General features: G+C 47.2%; 1 protein-coding gene across 1 annotated transcript in view; it reads left to right on the forward strand.

Annotated features, from left to right (window-relative positions):
* Ca12 (carbonic anhydrase 12) overlaps nt 1–18,115 on the forward strand; it is a 56,762-nt gene extending 38,647 nt beyond the window's left edge. The window contains exons 5-10 of the mRNA XM_052712925.1: nt 1,448–1,543; nt 2,482–2,545; nt 2,803–2,960; nt 4,157–4,283; nt 14,629–14,716; nt 15,450–18,115. Coding sequence (XP_052568885.1) covers nt 1,448–1,543; nt 2,482–2,545; nt 2,803–2,960; nt 4,157–4,283; nt 14,629–14,716; nt 15,450–15,519 — 603 coding nt within the window. The 3' untranslated portion in view covers nt 15,520–18,115. The remainder of the gene's footprint in view (nt 1–1,447; nt 1,544–2,481; nt 2,546–2,802; nt 2,961–4,156; nt 4,284–14,628; nt 14,717–15,449) is intronic.
* The last annotated feature ends 443 nt before the right edge of the window (nt 18,116–18,558 follow it).

Consider the following 18,558-nt stretch of genomic DNA (forward strand, 5'->3'; position numbering starts at 1 on the left):
AACGATCTTTGGGTAATTTACACAAATAGAAGTCTACTCCGTGGTGCCATTCTAAGATGGTGTGGGCCATGTGGTGGGCCATCCTTTATGGGAAAGATGGTGAAGCAAGAGCCCCCGAGGAAGCCTTAACAGAAGATAACTTACAAGAATTAACATGAAAGTCAGACGTGGTGGTGCATGCCTGCAACCCTAATACTCAAGAGGCTGAGGCAGGAGAGTTCAAGCCCAAGGCTAGCTTAAGCTATACAAGTAAGTTTCTGCCCACCACCCCAAATGACTCTGGTTCTAGTCACTCACCCGACATTTCACAACCATCTGTAACTCCAACCAAGGTCCCTCTTCTGACTCCCACTGGAACCAAGCATGCACATGGTGCACAGATATACACGCAGGCAAAACATCCATACACATAAAAATAAAATAAAATAAAATGAAAAACAGCAAAATGGCTATGTAACGGCATTACAAATAGACCTTATGCTAAATTTCTTTCAAAAAGGGAGATGATAAGTGAATAGGAAAAAAGAAATTGAGATAAAGATTTCAATACGCAATAGTCTCAAGGGCACAGAATAAAAGTGCATGTATTTTGCATCTAGAGCTATCCACTATAAAGTTTTCTGAAAGCTAGGTGATACTATCTTTAGGATTAAAAGTCAGATTAAGCATCACCAGAATTTATAATAACAAGGGTAATACTGTGTATCTACACTTTGTAAATTTAGGATTTCTCAAAAACTTTTCTTTACCTTAATAATTAATTCCTGAGCTGATTAAAAACTCCACCATTTACAATTTTATTTTGAAAAGATAAAAGTCTGCATTTGTGGAATGTCATTTTGTTTTATAGTCTCTGAAAATCTGACTGCTAAACCCAGCTGGTAAAAGCCATGCTGTGATTCTGTCTGCCTGAGGGATAAACGCCAGTGTTTCATGCATTATCAATTATGATTAAGTTGTAGCTGGCAACTGGTTTCCTGCTTCACCCCTACGGCTTCCAGATCAAGTACAGAGATGCCAAATTACAGGAGACCACTTGGCCCCAGACTCCAGGAAAAAAACAAACAAACAAACAAACAAACAAACAAAAACCAGAAGGGAGAAGAGCTCCAAAGCACCAAAGTCTTCTCATGGTTAATATAAAAACCAATTCATTCATTCATTCATTCATTCATTCATTCATGTCCATTGTACCTCTGCTACTTTACAGGCGCCTTATCAGACACTAGAGATCTCATGAATTAAAGAGGATGTGCCCTGGTTTACAGGTCGAAGAGGACTGGGGAAAGGGGAAACTGGGGACAGATGTTAAGGGTCAGGGATCAGTTCTGTTGGGGGAGAGGAGGGACAGAGGTCTATCTTTCTAGTTGGATTCAAGTCTTCTGCAGAAACAAAAGGTTGCTGTGAGTCACTTGTCCCCTCATGGGTCCCTCCTCTCCTTTTGCAGCTGCACATTGTCCATTATAACTCAGACCTGTACCCCAACTTCAGCGCCGCCAGTGACAAGTCAGAAGGTCTCGCTGTCCTTGCTGTTCTCATTGAGGTACGAGGTGGTCAGAGGGCTTCCTTCATGAAGTCTGTAGCAGGGATGGTATCAGGACTGGGCATGTGTTCTCTGCACGGCAATCGGTAGTGAGCTGCTCCTGGATCGCCCTGCGTTGCCTCTAGAGCAGGGCTGTTCCTCATAAGGCTCCTTGTCTCTTTTCTCAGAGGAAGCCTTTTCTGTATCTAGGCAGCTGAAACAGACATAGCTTTTGTGACATTGAAAATATTGAAAGCACCTCCTCCCTTATCTCCAGCCCTACTGTATGGTATGAGGTCACCTGGCTGGGGAGGGCCTGTGGAGTACACGGATCCTTAGGCTGCACTCTCAGATGCATCTGTCACTGATTATAATACCTAGCATCCAAACTCCATTTTGGAATGAATTATGTAATATTGGGAAACAAGAATGGAGCCTGGTATGGTGGTGCATGCCTATAATCCCAGCAGGTAGGTTGGAGGTTGAGACAGGAGGCTTGTTGAGAATTTGAAGCCAGCATGGACTACAGATCAAGATTTTATCTCAAAAACTGGGGGCAGGGGTGGGGAATGATCAGCTTGCTTTGTAAAACAAAGGCAATATGTTCCCATTCCCAATGTGCTTACTTATCTGGCTTGGCTTTTGTGAACTCAAAGCTCCGTTAAGTTCCGGGTTAAATGGATTGGTATAGGTTTTGGGCTCCTATCAGATACCCAGGAACACACCCTATATACTGGGATACTCAAACCTGGTGTCTTAAGCTGAAAACTAGATATTGTTTGATGCCAAAGGTCACGACCACTATATTAACTCCCAACAGTCTGGCGATGGGTCAGAATTTTCTTTGTGAGGCAGTTCCTCGGGGAAGGCCTCCAGCCCAGCCTGCTGATAGTACCTGTGAATGCAGGCTGATCCTAGTGGATTCCGTCCCAGCTCAACCTGCCTTGTCTGTGTTGCAGATAGGCTCCATCAACCCATCATATGACAAGATCTTCAGTCATCTTCAACACGTTAAGTACAAAGGTGAGGGGTGCTTGACTACTTAGTCATTCACTGTGACACAGGATGTGGTCACACCTGTGTCACCTTAAGAATAACAACAGCGTAAGGGGTGGGTGCTGTCTGTGTTCCTGGGCAGTGTTGTGGCACCGGGTCAGGTGGCCCAGAAAAGAGCGCATTCCCTGTGCCTGAATGTGAGTATTTAAGCTCCTCAGTTACTATGCTTATGCCTCTCCTGGCAGGAGGTAGCTGATACCCTCACTCCCAAAATGTCTCTCCAGGCCAACAAGCCCTCATCCCAGGCTTCAACATTGAAGAACTTCTGCCTGAGAGCCCCGGCGAGTACTACCGCTATGAAGGGTCCCTGACTACACCTCCTTGCTACCCTACCGTGCTCTGGACAGTTTTCCGAAACCCTGTGCAGATTTCCCAGGATCAGGTAACAAGCCAGGGGACTGTACAGCACATTGCTCCCTGCCATAAGCTGTTCTAATCAACGACTCCATTCCCTCTGAGATCCGTTAGCAGCTCTTCAGAACCTCTCCAGTGACCTGCCACTGAAACGCTGTAGGAATTACAGACTGAGCTCTAGGAGGCGTTAGACATCAAGCTAGGAACATGGACAGACTCCCCGCAGTCCATTAAAGAGAGCGGCAGAGCTGAGTTGGCTGGCATGCCCCTCAGTGGCTGGGGGGCATCTGCTGTCTAGGTGGAAGAGCCTGGCTGGTGGGGCAGAATAAAGATCACCTCAGGTTAACACCTGGGCCCTGGGGGTGCAGTGGTGAGAGGGACACTCACCGCCCTTGGAGCTCACAGTCTAGAGGTGCAAGCTGGGGAGCCCTGCCGTTAGCAAGGACTCATGTTGGAAGTCGGGGTTAGAAGTTCTCCGGATCACCTGACTTCTGAGTTGAGTCGCTGCTCATCCTGCTACCCCACAGCCTACAAGCATGAAGGAGGAGTGTAGAGAAGGTCGGATGGTGCTGCATAATAACCACCCCCACCCCGGTTGTTCCAGCCAGCCTCTCCGACAAACTCCTGCTCTTTACTACAAGTTTCTGAACTGAGAAACCTCGATAAATGGCAGCTGGTGGGTGGACGGGAGAGGGGATGAGCTGAATCAGAGGTGAGATGTGTGGGGAAGCAGCCATAGCCTAACCCAGAAGCTGCCATGGAAACAGATTGTATCATATTCGTGGGGGTGTGACAATGCCAGTGAGCCTGCAGTCAGATCGCCAGCGGGCCTCCTCCCTCTCTCTTTTCTTCTGATTTGACTATAAAAAACAAGCCCAGCCTCCACTGCTCTAAGAGTTGGGTTCCAATCCAAGGTCATGAAAGGAAGAATGTGGTCTTGGTGAGAGGCTAAGGAGTCCTCTTCAGCTTTCCCTTCACTTGGGGCAGATCCTGGGGTCACTGGGAACCTTGACAGCAGGAAGGACCCAGCCCAACCCAGCAGTGGCTAGTTAGTGCGACCCTCAGGATGGAGAAGTAGTTCTCTGGCTTTCCCATTGCTTTCAGATACTTCCTGTCAAGCACCTCATGGGCTGATTCCAGAGGCTTGTCCCCAGTCCTCTCCCCAGGAGGTCAGGCCAGAGAGCATTATCTGCTCATGAGACCTGTTTCCATTTTTCCCCTCAGCTGCTGGCTTTGGAGACAGCTCTGTATTTCACACACATGGATGATCCTTCCCCCAGAGAAATGGTCAACAACTTCCGGCAGGTCCAGAAGTTTGATGAGAGGCTGGTGTATATCTCCTTCCGACAAGGTGAGGAAGGTCCTGGGGGAAGGGAGGGGTAGCAGTGTGCTGCCAGATGTGTGTTTCCTACCAAGGAAACAATGCCCTTAGGAGACTGGCGAAGAGTCCCCTGACTGCCAAGGAACCAGAGCACGTCTAGAACTTTGGTGTGGGGGCTACTGCAGTGCCCCTTCAGTGGTCTCCACTTCCTCAAGTCCTTGGAGAGAAGGCCAGGACCCTGAGGTACACAGACCAGAGCCCTTAATTCTGGGAGTCACCTACAGGTAGGGGATGAGATGTTCTTGGGGACTTCTCTGCTCTGAAGAATGATTCCTTATCCTACAACACATTGGGATCCTTTGCACGGGGAGAGACTTCTAACTTCCCACCCTAGACTCTCTTGGTATCAAGGGCTACATATGCCCTACAAGCATCCATAGATGCTTCTTTGTAAGGCCAAGGACATAATCCATGTTCATGGCCACAGTCGCTCAAAGTCTAATGTAGCAGGACCCATTAGCAAGAAAGCACTCTGGTTCACAGTTTTTTTTCCCCCTCTAATCTTGGAGCTTGTATAAGCACCAGCAAACACATTCCGAGCTGAATAAAGCTTAATAGTTTGGTATATTCCAACTACTAGGAACTCGTCATTCCTTCTAAGTCTGTAACTGTGGTGACTAGGAGGAAATTAGCGTTTCACTTGCTCAGTGCCTCCATCAGCACACTGAAAGTGGTCATGGGGGAGAAGGAGAGCTCTTGCCATCCACACCCATCTTCAGACCTCTGAGGCGACTTTCTCACCACGCCTTCCTGAGCTTTGCCAAATCTGGGAATCTTGGATGGTCAGAAGCAGTGGCGATCTGCAGAAGCGCCCCCATCATCTCTGTATGTCACTCAGAGCTCGACAGCGCCAGGCGTTCGTATTTTAAAACAATACATAAGCCCACCTGCTAGAGGAGCCGTGCCCTTCATCTCACCTGATGCTTTTTATTGTTGTTGTTCCTTTACTGTGTGAGATTATAGCTGTCATCTGCTCAGTTTAGTCACGAGCCAGTGAGGACTGCCTTTCAAAGCCCTTCCCAGAGGCATTAGAAATCAGCCCTTCTGAACTGACCCATTGACATGGCCAGCATTGTGTCTGTAGGCTATCTCTGTGGGTTATCCTCAGGCCCGAGGGTTTGTGCCTTGTATTCTCTCCAGATACCACTCAATTAAGGTCATTCCCCGTCTCTTCAGTTTCTGAGTCTGAAACACAATCTGGGAGCAGGGTGGCCCTTCCTATCACCTGAGAATGTGTAAGACAGCGACAGCTCAGTTGTTTTCTAGGGAATGATTTGAATGCCCGGGAGATTTTCATTTGCTCTCCATTATGGACACAGCACTCTCCTTCCCTGTTCTTTTAAATAGACTATGAAGTATGTGGAATTGAATGAAGGTGCTTCAGTTCTCTGTGTTCTTGAGACAAGGTCTCCTATTGTTCAGGCTGCCTTTCAACCCACTACATAGGTCCAGGCTGGCCATTGTGGTTCTCCTGCCTCAGCCTCTTAAGAGGTTGGAGTTATAGATGTGAGGCATCATACTCTGTATGGATACTTTAATTCTTAAATTTTTTTTTTTTTTTTTGGTTTTTTGAGACAGGGTTTCTCTGTGTAGCTTTGCGCCTTTCCTGGAACTCACTCTGTAGCCCAGGCCGGCCTCGAACTCACAGAGATCCGCCTGTCTCTGCCTCCCGAGTGCTGGGATTAAAGGCATATGCCACCACCGCCCGGCCTCAATTCTTAAATTTAAACACCTAGAGGTGAGGACCATAGTCCACAAAGATCAGGCAAGATTTTGCTTATGGTTCAAGGGCTGTAAGAGCTGCTCTCTAATCTAGTCTGTATATGTACCTGGAAAGAGGGTAACAGATGCTTTCCCTGAAGTCAGGAGACCTCGGTTCAAGGCACTGCTTTGTTTTCTCCTGACTGTATGATGTGAACAAAGCCCTTCTTTGGCCCTGGTTTCCTTGGCCACAGGATGCCAGGCTGGAGACCTACTCTGACATCCTTTCAGCGCCAACATACTATGATTCAAAATGGATACTAATAACTGCCAATCCTGACTTTACATTGCAGGGTCAGTGTTTGGGGGCAGTTACAGAGGATCAGAAGAAACCGTGCAGGAATTTGATTATGACAACTAAAAGTAATCCCCACTTGTACCGATGGACTGTGGCATTGGCGCTAATTAGCCATCTTCTCAGATGGGCTCAGGTCTAAGTAGCTGCTTGTAGACTGGACCATACAGGCAGCTTTGTAGCTGAGTGCTTTGGTAGATCCTGCAAGTCTGGCTGGAGTAGACTGAGAAGGCTCTAGACAGAAGCTTGAAGACTAATCCCTGGCTTAGGACATCAAGACCAAAGCCCAAATGTAGCTTTGCCACAGGCCCTCCCGCATGGCTTGGTCAGAGATGCTGCTTCCGTGAGGCGAGACGAGGCAAGGCTTTCTCCTGGGAGAATCTGCAGCAGTCCAAGGCAAACTTTTAGACACTGGTTATAGAAACTTGGCCAAAGTACTCCTTTCCTCATACTCCAAAACACAGGCAGCAAGCAAGGCTGCTTCCTGAGGCAAGATGAAGCAGCAGCCCCTTGGAAGCTCAGCTCCTGCCCTCCTCTGCCCACAGGTGCCTGAATTCACAAAGGCCTCTCCCAGCCAACCTGGGGCAGGTCTGGCTAACATGCACTTTCAGGTTTATAGCGTGGGCCTGTTTGTCCACAGGACCCCTGAGTGATTTGGGTTCAGTTCTTTGCAGACTCTTCCATGGAGGCCCATTGATGATTAGGGTCTGTTCTATGCAGTTTCCTTCGAAAGTTAATGAGAGCTAAGGAATCCAAACATTCTTCCAGGAAAAGAAAGCAAAGAAAATCTCTAGGAGAGAAAATGCAAGGGTGTGTGTGCTGTGTGCTGTGTGTGTGTGTGTTCTGAGATTTAATCAAATTGAAACACATAGGACTGAACCATTCAACTGCTATTACTAGAACAGACTTATAAAAGCAGCACAGAACGTGCTTTCTGCCTGGAAGGGGATTGTACTTTAGCCATGATGTAGCCCTAGAGAGGGGTTTCTCCACTCTGGCACTACTGCCACATGGGGCAGGATAATTCTTATAGTGGGGCCTCCCTATGCCCTGTAGCATTAGCAGGAGTCCCTCATCCTTACCTATTAGATGCCTGTGGCATGTGTCCACTTGTGATATTCAAACAGTATCTCTGGACAATGCCCAGTTCTCTAGGGGAGATGAGGCAAAATGGCGCCATTGGGAACCACTATCCCAGGGATTGGTCAGTGACTTTGTAGGCTTAGGACTGGTTTTCTCCCCATTAGTATAGGATTCGAAAGTTGAGTATCACATGCTCTGATCTTTATTTTCTTATTAAATTTTTATTTTATATGTCTATAGGTATTTTGTCTGTATGTATGTCTGTATACCATGTGCATGCCTGGTGCCCCAGGAGATCAGAATAGGCTGTTGGATTCCATTGAACTGTAGTTACAGACAGTTGTGAGCCACCATTTCCAACACTGTGGGTGTTGGGAATCTAACCCAACTCCTCTGGAAAATCAACCAGTGTTCTTAACCATGGAGCCATCTCTAGTCTGTATTGTATTATGTCCTGAAAACCTGAGTCTGGTGATGACGATGCCAAACTAACTAACCCAAGAGAAGCCTTGTTTCCATAGCCCTTTAGAACTTAACTAAATATCCTTCTTATATAACCCAGTAAAGCTAGGAGAAGTGGCAAGAGAGAGACCTAGGCTCCTTTGGGAAAGTCTACAGACCCTTCATCTGAGCACCTTTCTTCAGGGCCCTCGTCAGCCCTTGTCTCCTTCCCACCTCACTTGTTGGCCGTTTGGATGGCTTAAAGTCCCTACTCCAGATGGAAAGCTGTAGATCCTGCAGGGGCTCCGGAAAATGCCTTCTTCCAAGGAAGACTTGAGCTTGCCCTCAAGGTGGGGTGCCAGAGAGGAGGCTAAAGTCAGTTCAGGTTTCCTGAGAGCCAGGTACCCTAAGTGAGGATGCTGGAAAGAGCACAGTTCAGGGCCCAGAAATGGGTTAATTTTTTCCCAGTCAATGACCCCAACTCCGAGTCCAAATGGTGATGGATAGTAAGGCAAGGGTCTATCAAACCTAAATACTAACATTGTCTATTTCCTTTTAGGCATGTTAGGGGCAGGGAAACTGGAGAGACAGGAAAAGGCCAAAAAGTTTCTATAATCATGTCTTTAGTGGGCCTGCTCTGAGGAACTGCATGTCACTCACTAGGGATCTAGAGCCAGCTGAGGGGCATTTAGATGAGTGAGTGTGCTGTACTATTGAGCTTGCTGGACATCGAGGGGGAGGGCTCTAACCAATGGCCATTTGCACAGTAACATAATTAGAGCCTGCTTATCCTGGACAGACCTGCATAGTTTTAGAAAAACTTGCAAAAGAGAGAAATTTTATCCAGCTAAGATGGCTGATTAATTTTTTTTTGAGACTAGAACTTATATGCCGTGGTTATTGACCTTGTGTTTCTTCAACTTTCTATTTATAAATAAAAGCTATTAGATGGAAGAGTATCATCAATTCTTCCAAGGCATCCAATGGGAAAACAGAGAAGTTTCTACCTTCAGATTTCCAGACCTGGATCAGGGGTCTGAACTGTGATCAGCAATCATCAAATGTACTAAGAAGTGAAGTCCCAGTCCCCTCAACATACCACGAGTTTCCCTAGCGTGCCCTTGCTGTGCACTATGGGACAGAAAAAAACAATCAAAAACCAACCCCCCTCCCCAGCATTCCATCTTGCTCCTGTTGACAAGCCCCTGACTCAGAGCAGGCTGAGTTCAGGAACAACAGCTGGGAAAGGGGCCAGGCATAAGGATGGACCCATTCCTGGTGAGGCCCTGACTGATCCTCCCATGTCAGCTCTCTGTGGCCGCCATCCCTGCCCTCTCAGCCTCAGCCTCCCAAACTGCAGGGCCTCCTAAAAACAGGGAAGGCACATACACTATTCCTTTTGTCTGGAATGGCTCTCTCTCATTCTCAAAGTTCTTTTAAGTCTTTTAATCACACACTCTCAGAAGCCCTCCCTATCACCCTGGAGGTGGCTTATTACCGGCCTCTTTCATCTGACTTGTTCATCTCTATTGTGGTATGTGGCATTTAACCAAGCAATTATTTATTACAATACAATCAAACCAGAGATAGGTAGGTAGGTAGGTAGGTAGGAAGATAGATAGATAGATAGATAGATAGACAGACAGACAGACAGACAGAGAATATTATATACTATACACTTACATCCTTACGGAAAGGATGCCTGATGTCTCGCGTCTCATTTCTTCTTTATTCCTGGCACCGTGCCTGGTGCAGGTTATAAGCTTGCTAAAAGATACAACTGACCATTTCCTTTTCCCTTTCCTCCCCAGTATCTTCTCTCTAGAATGGTTTACACATACACCTGGCCAGTTGTCAAATTTCTAAGTTTTCCAACCATGTTAAAATAAAACCATATGTAAAGGAAATTCAAGACTAGAACTTGCAACCGAGTTTTAAAGGCCTGGAGGAAGTTGCCAGCTGATGATGCCCCACTTGTTGTGGCTCTGAGCTGACGGGGATATAAGCTCCCCATCCTATTAGCCATCATCCCTGACAGCCTGGACCACTGAATGCAACTCCAAGTTCAAGAGCTGGTATGGCAGCTGGCTCAGAACAGTGTGGCAGGCATGCTTGCAATCTGGGAGACAAAGCCCTCAGTTTCTATCACAGTTTTATAAGCCAGCTACTTTATAATCTGCCTAGTGGTGCCTTTTTGGCGGGTTTCTTTGGAGAAGTTATTCTCTCACTGGATTATACAGGGTTGATGAAAAACATTGCCTGGTTGAAAGATACCCTCCAAAGGCAGCAGCAATGTGTGCTTGGTCACTGAGGGCGTTTTCCTAAGCCAAGTACAACTGGAAAAGAACATGAGCACTGCAGTCACTTGACTCTGTGGCTTATAGCATAAGGGTACAAAATAATAATATAATAAGAGTAACTTGTTATCATTCTAAGTCAATGTCATGTTCATAAGCAACCAAACCCCTGGTAAACCTAAACTCTCCTGGCTTCTGTCATAAGACTGGAGACCACTGAAGATATATCATCCCTGCACAACATGTTGACTCTGAGAACAGTCCGTGCTTTGACAGGACTTTGAAATAAGAGATTACATCCCACAATCAAACAGAATTGAACGTAGAACTAGAAAATACTAGACTGTTGTTCCAGGTACTCCAAGATGTGTAAATGAGTGCTTGCTCTCCGGGCTGGACTTGTCTGTGTTTGTACTTGAGGCTTCAGAACACCTCAAAAGCAGTTAACCAGCATCCTCGGTGCAGCCAGATGCCACTGGAAGAGGCAGCTCCTGAGCCAGCTAGTCCAGGTAGTAAGGGGCCTTTGTGTCAAGCAGTTCCTGACCTTCTCCAGGTGCTGTACCTTCCTGGACAATGCAGCTGTCTGCACCTGTGCGCAGTTTCCTTTTGTGTGTCGCATTGCTCTATCTCTGTTCACTCTGGCTGGTCCCTAAGTGCTCTATGGAGGCACTGAGCAGGCAGTGCTTGCCCATCTTCAAAGCTTGAGTTATCTATCTCAGGAGTCTTTTCCGCTAGGTTCTCATCAGCTGGCTGTCATGGACCACCTCTGAGAGCAAGCCTGTCTCCATTTTCCCCATCTGTCTCATCCTTCTTCTTTAGGAATTACATGTTATTGTCCCTGATTGGAAACAACTAATTTCTTTGTTTAAGCTGAACACAACCTTCTCCAGATCAGCCCATCCTGCACCGTCTTTGATACCTGTACTCTAGCTGCCCAGAGACTAGCCTCACCTGGCTGAGCCTCTACTGAGAAATACTTTGCCTTCTTCTTCTTCTGGCTCAAGTTCTCAAGTTATCTCGACATTTCTCCCTATGCCCTGAAAGGCTCATTGCTAGCTCCCTGGCTCTTTAGTCAGCAGATGCTTTAGCCCTATCTTCAGTGGGCCTCAAAAAGACCCTCTGAGCAAGGTCTTTTTCTGCAGACCTTGGTTGGTACGGCCTAAATTGGTAGGATGGCATTCTAACCACACCTTCCTGCCTTGAGCATCCTGGGGAGGTAGAACTGTTATGGTGACACCCTTTGCCAAGCGTTTTTTCTTCGTTGGCACCTTAGCTGCTTTGTTTTTTTCAACATCAAAGTCTTAGCTGAAAATTCACTTATTCCAGTCTCTGGAACTTTCTTTGTCTCCATTGCTGTGTGGGCTCACATCATTGTTTCCAAAGAGAGACAATTTAGTCCCTGACAGAGTCCACTTAGGAGTGAAAAAGTTGGGTTGGAGCACTGGGTTCAATTATGCTATTGTCAAAACGTTGCAGAGCAAGCAAGGAAACGCTGGACTCCTCTTCCAGAGAAGCCACCAAGCTGGGCCTAGATCACCGTAGGGCCTAGATCTCCATGGGCTTTGCTCAGCAACCCAAGACCCATAGCACACAGACAACTCCTTCAGCCATGTGGTAGGAAGGCTCAGCTGTTTGGGCCCATGTGACTCTCACATGTTTATGGTGACTGTGAAAGAGACGGTCCAGCTTGGACAACCTAGCCAGGTGGCTAGCTAGTGACAGTCTTATGTGGCTGGATCAGCACTATGAGCTTCTGGAGCTTGAGGAACAAAATCGTGTTTCATGACAGGGCTAGAGAAGAAAGGCCAGAGCTTGTTTAAGATAGAAATGAGCAAGGTCTCTGGGTACCATTTAAAAACAAACAAACAAACAAACAAACAAACAACCCCAGCAAACTCAAATACTAAGTTGTACTGTGCTGGGACCCCAGGCTAGGGGGAGCACACAATATGCATAAAATTCTCCCTGAGTGGGAACCTGTCCTATGTACATCTCGAGACATTAATTGTTCCCCGTGCTCAGTTTACCAGGGAGGCCTGGGCAGGCAATCTGACCAGGGGAGCTACTTATGAGCTATGAACTCCTGGTGGTGGCCAGTGAGAACAGGAACAGTCCACCTGTCCTTGGGGACACTCTCCTGATGCCGACTCAGTTTACTCTCACAGCAGCCAGGGCCACTCAGGCTTGTCTCAGAGGCTTGGCAGGCTTGGTGTGAAATTGCAGGATAGTAGAGAAAGGGGTACAGGTATTATGGCTCCTGGGGAATCAGCCAGACTCTGGCCACAGGATAGGAGAAGGCAGGTGAGCAAAACCTTACCCTGCAGCCTCAGGTCTTGTGCCTCCATATGATGAAAGCCCCAAGGGTGAATTATTACCCTCTGCTGGCCCCTCACACTTGGCCAGGGTTCACCTAGTATCTTGGTTCCTATGGTGGGCTATACAGGTACAGACTGTACCAGGTTACCACAGCCTGTCACACTCAGGCTTCCAGTGTGAGTTAGAACAAACACCACGAATAGACAGAAAAGCAGGCAGGGAGGCACACGCACGCGTGCACATGCAACCCCCCCCCCCACACACACACGCACACACGCACGCACGCACACGTTCTGTAAAGTTTCAGAAAAGCACCCGAGAAGAGGGTGTATGTAAACAGACTTCTTTAGATGGAGGACCTGGCTGAGAGGAAGAGAAGAGTAGTGAGAAACCATAGGAGGCAGGCTAGGGGCTGCTCAGGGAGGATGTTGTGATTGGGGTCCTCTGTTTATTCAGAAAGATGCAGTCACAGGTGACTACGCCCTTGGAGATCCCTATTAGGCTGTGGGATTTTACCTTCGATGGCTGGGTACCCCTTAGAACTCTCAATTCATCCTACTTTTTCCTAATAGTGATTCCTTGGGGGAAGTCATAATACCTCAGTCTCATGAAGCAGAGAAGATAGATTGGTATAGCAGAGGAGTTTGTCCAGTAGGGTCAAGCAGATGTGGAAAAGAAAGAGCCAAAGCATGACATTAGAGTAGATGGGAGAGGAGAGAAGGCTGGTGGCAGGTTCCTCACTGAGAAAGACAGGTGCCAGAGAAATAGAAAACTTGCCAAGGTAGGCTAATTCTTATCCAGCTTCATTTTGCCTCTTTGGCCACCATGATTAAAAATTGAAGTCTAGGCCAGGCGGTGGTGGCGCACGCCTTTAATCCCAGCACTTGGGAGGCAGAGGCAGGTGGATCTCTGTGAGTTCGAGGCCAGCCTGGTCTCCAAAGCGAGTACCAGGAAAGGCTCAAAGCTACACAGAGAAACCCTGTCTCAAAAAAACCAAAAAAAAAAAAAAAATTGAAGTCTTGCCCTAGCAAAGAAAGTGACTGTGGTAAAGGAACAGGGGATGGAGGAGGAAACAGTATGGATCCCTAGGTGGGAATTTCCCTACCCCATCAACCTAAGACAGGGGTCACCATCCTAAAATCTGAATAAGCCCTGGAATACCAACCAAAAATAAGAGTTTTATGCTATGCACTGGTTAGATCCATCACGGTCTGGCTCTAGATTAACTTCCAGTCTTTTCTCCCCCTTTGAAGTAGGACTCCTTACCGACACAGGACTGAGTTTGGGTATGTGACCTCCTGAGTGTGCATGTTACACCTGGGTGATCCCGTGATTTTCATGTGATCTGGGCTTTGTGATACTTTCAGCCCATCTCTTCTGCTTCTCTGCTGTCGCTTTGGCTTCTGGTATCCCTCAAGCTGGTCTTTAATTAAAAAAAATGAACTGCCAATCAAATGTTTCTCTAATGAAAAGACTGAATCACTCTGTGGTGTGTATGCAAAAATCCCATTTAAGACATTCTGTTGGTTAAGGTTGGAAGGCACTGCTTAAAAACATACCTAAGCCCAAGGTCAGGTGGCTGGTCACATGACCTTGGCCATAGGGTTGGTTGTTTGGGACTGCAGGAGTGAAAATTGGGGACAACATTGATAGAATCGTCCCAAGAGACCTTACATCCAGCAAGCAAAAGCAGACTGAGATCTTATTCTGTAGCCCAGGGTTTCTCAAGGTGTGGTTCACAGACCGCAAGCATCAGCATCAGCATCAGCTGGAGATGTTGGAAAATAAAATGTAGCTTCCTGGGTCCCAGGCCCAATAGACCAAACCAAGTCTCTTAGGGCTGACCTTTCGGGAAGTCTACATTGTGAACATGATCCTCAGATGATCCTTGTGCAACTTTGAGAGCCCCTGAGGGAAAACCACTGCAATTTACAGGTGCCCCCTAAGCACTCCAGCCAGTCAGTCCCACAAAGCCAGAGGCCAGAATCCTGAGAACAGAGGTGGGGGGATCACAATGCCCTGGGGACAACTGTATAGCTAGTTCATCATTTCACACCCATGTGCTATGGGGATCAATGAGGAAAAGGAGGAATGTGACATGGGCTCCCTGCCTCCTCACCAGGTATCATCCTTTCCGTGGTCCTGGCTGGTATTCTTGGCATCTCCATTGTTCTGGCAGTGTCTATTTGGCTCTTCAGAAGGAAGAAGAGGTGAGTTGGTTTGGATTCAGAATTCCCATTCTGAATGTGTGGCTTATGTGCCTGTGATGATTGGTCTATCTGGAGAGGCAGCTCTGCAGAAGGAAGAGCTCCTGTTGTATAACCCACACTACCCTAAGAGCGCTGCTCTCCAAACACCAGGGTCTAGCTCCTTGCATGAAATACTGGTCATTTAAGGGTTACTGTGCTCAGGTGTGCTGGTGACTTTACCAGCCTTTCTCCATTACTAGTTAGCTGTGAGACCTTAGGCGAGTCTTCTGATGTGTGTTTGCTTGGCACTAAGATCTTTCCATCTGGTGTTTCTTCTATGAATCCAAAATGAAAAATGAAGAAAAATCAGGTCCCTCACTCATATTAGCTATAAATGCCTTTGCCCATAGTTTTATTGCCATGCTTGGCTTTTCTTAACTCAATTTATTTTTCTTGGTATGGAAAATAAGGTTTCCAATTATGGCATGAGAAGTTTGGAGTGGGAGTAATAGTAAAACCTGCTTCAGGATGCAGGTCTGCTATGACCAGGCCTTGCAAACAGAAAACAAATAGGTTCTGTTTTAGTTAAAGCTTGGTGTAACACCATTTTCTCTCAAGTCCAACAGAGGAAATGTCCCCCAGAGAGGAATCTGGACTTCTAAAACTCCTTTATTCCATGCCTGAGCCAGGCTGCTCTCTGGCTTCCTCTCTCTCCTCTTGACTAACAAGACTTGTGTTCTTATTGTTCCTATAGCAGAAAAAGTGACAACAAGGGAGTCATTTATAAGCCAGCCATCAAGAAGGAGACTGAGGCCCACGCCTGAGGTCCCTGGCACTCTCAGACATCCAAGGAAGGACCTTGCTTTGGACACTACATACTTTGGCTCTCTGGACACTTGAAATACCTCAAGGTGTTCTCTCGAGCCCAACTGTAACCCCTTCCCCAGACTCTTGTGAGGCTTCCAGTTGGTCCTCCCCTGTTCTGCTGTCACAACCACCCCAGGGTGACCAGTGAGTGGGATGAACTGATCTAGGGGGCAGGAGCTTTCAGTGGATTTCTCTAGCTGCGTGAGATAACTGAAGATTTAGGATTCTGGGTCACAAACCGAACCTGCTGGTGAACTATTAGGGTTTGGAAACCACTTCCATTCTAGGTTAATCTTGATATGTCCCCAGTGCCATGGACATTCCAGTTATTCTCTGACCTTCCAGACCAGAGTGTGTGTCCTTTGCTCAGGTGACGCTTTTGAAACTCAGCTTCCTTCCTCAGCGAGGAACTGTCTTCCTTGGATTTCCTTCTGCCCTGACAGACCCTCCAGCCTGACCTCATGCCTATGGAGAATTGCGACAGGAAGCATCAGATGATCAGAAAAAAAGAAAAACTATAATATACTAGGGCATTTCCACAGTCCTGTCTTTTGGGCTAGAGACACTGACCAAACCTTACAGCCATGTAGGCTCAAGTTCTGTTTCTTAGTGGGGATAAAAGGGAGACAGGGAAAGGGGAAACGGAGGCAATGGGAAGGCATACATTGTCCGGGAGTCTTCCTTTGGAGTCAGAACTGGAATCAAGAGACAGTGGAAGAGAAACTGAGTCTAAGTTACCGCCTACTTAGCCTCAGGAGGGTAGTTGTGTTTCATACTCTACTCCATTGCTGGAAAAAGGAGTTGCTTTCTCTCTCCTGGAGTAGATGTGATTTATGAATGATCTGCTCTGCTTTGAACCCATGGGAAACAGACAGAAGCAAGACTACTGTGCAGCTTTGTCTCTTTTGCCCAAATGTCAGTTCAACCTTGTCTGATATCCCTTCTGCCAACTCAGTGTCAGGACTGTCTACTCCTCTGGCTGTGGAGAAGTCTAAACGATGTTTAGTCAAAATGTATTTTCATACTATCAAAGCAGGAAGCTAGATGCACAGAGCCAAACCAGGTCCTGGTATTTAAGTACCAAAACCAATGGAATGTTCCCCAGGTTCTGCCTGTTCTTCCCCCTCAGTCACACAGTTTCTGAGAATACTTAATTCCTTCTTCATGTCCCTCCCACAGAGGTGAGAACTCTGTGGAGTGCAGTCAGCTCCACAGCCCTACAGGAGCCTCGGCCACCAGCCCCTAATTCCTAGTTCCTTGCAGTTCTCTGATTTAGTCTCATTTTGACAGCATGGAATGTCCTCTTGAAGCACAAGGGTTTTTGTTTTTGTTTTTTTTTTTTTATATCTTTTTCCTTCTACTCCTTCCTCTGATTTGATAAAAAAAATCTTTTTCTACCATTACAACTTTTCACGGTGGCCAGCCCTGTGTCTTTGTAACATAATTCACTGGGCGAGGTTACAGGTGATCCAATGGGGGCTTGTGTGTGTGTGTGTGTGTGTGTGTGTGTGTGTGTGTGTGTGTGTGTGCAGTGTATGTGCATGCACACAAGATCACTAACAGCCTTGGAGTCTGGGTGCCATCCTGGCCTTGCAGCTGACATGCCCAATGGTATCATCACAGAAAAGAAAACCCTCAAGAAGCAGCAGCAGCACAATGCAGGGGGCCAGAACGGTCAGCCAGAAACTAGCATAAAGCCCTCCAGGACAGCAAGACTGTCTCAAAGAACTATGCGCCGACCAGTTATGTGAGAGCACAGCGAGACTGTCATCCCTGGCACGAAGACTGGTCCTAAGGGGAGATGTGCTAGGAGGTGGAAACAGCGGCCTTTCTCCTTCCCTCTTCCCATTCAGCATGGCCCAGACATTCAGTCCTCGTTCAGTCCTCATGGCTGAGATGAAACAAAGCCAGAGAGCAGAAAGAGCGCTCCGAGAATCAGCGCTGTCAACCGGTAACTCTTGAAGATGCAGCTTTCTTCGTATTCCCAGTCATTCTGGCCACCACTGAGGGAAACCAGTGCTGTGGGGGATGAAGCACAGCTTGCCTTACACGCCTTAACTCGGCTGTGTGAGGTGTAAGGTGGGTGCCTAGGAGAGCCTGCGTGGGCACAGGGCTGGGCACATGGCAGGTGAAGAAGACCGACACCAGGCATGGGCGGGTGGGGCATGCACCCGGGACCTGGGGGAGGCACTGGTTTCTGCAGTTTTCCTAGGCCTCTAACTGGAGAACTTGAGTCTCGCTGTGGTTTTTTTAGGGTCTGTCTTCTGTTATAGTAAAACATGTATCCGTGGCTTTCATAGTATTCTAGAATTTGCTGCACTGACTGTCTTAATCATATTTCTATTCCTCGTCCTCTCAGTACTCTTTGAAGGCCTCCTGATCGGCCCTGAGAAAGTACCAGGGGTGACAGTATCCCTGGGTCCCTGTGTCTCTCATCCATAGGCCACTGTGATGATGGCCTGTTTAGCACTTCTATATTTATTGTACCAATGATTGTAATGAAGACATACACTGAAAATATAAGAAATTATAATAAAAATGTTTTTCACATCAGATTGATTTTTCCCCCCAAAGGTAAGAGTGGATGAAGCATTTCTATTGGTGATAAGTAACTAATGAGAACAAATGGTCTTGTCGTTTGCATCCAGCTCTTAGACTCTGGCTCCACAGGAAAACACAGAGATGGACTTAATCCCTCAGGATGGAGGGGTATGAAGATATATGGTGTGTGTAGCTCTGAGTCATGTAACTGCTTATTAGTGAGGCTGGGAAATCCAGAGTAATTAGGGGAGAGCTTAGGGGGGAAACAGGGTATAAGCTGGGCCTTGAAGAACAAGTCACAGGATGCCTGCTTTCCCAGCCATTGAGAGGCTGAGATAGGAACATCAGGAGTCGAAGGCCAGGGACTGGAGAGATGTCTAAGTAGTTAAGAGTCCTTGGTGCTCTTGCAGAGAACTGAGGTTTGCTTCCTACTACCCATGTCCAGTGGCTCACAA

This window comes from Peromyscus californicus, unplaced genomic scaffold, assembly GCF_007827085.1.
Source record: "Peromyscus californicus insignis strain IS unplaced genomic scaffold, ASM782708v3 Scaffold_11__1_contigs__length_118956290, whole genome shotgun sequence".
In the NCBI taxonomy this organism is placed as follows: Eukaryota; Metazoa; Chordata; class Mammalia; order Rodentia; family Cricetidae; genus Peromyscus; species Peromyscus californicus.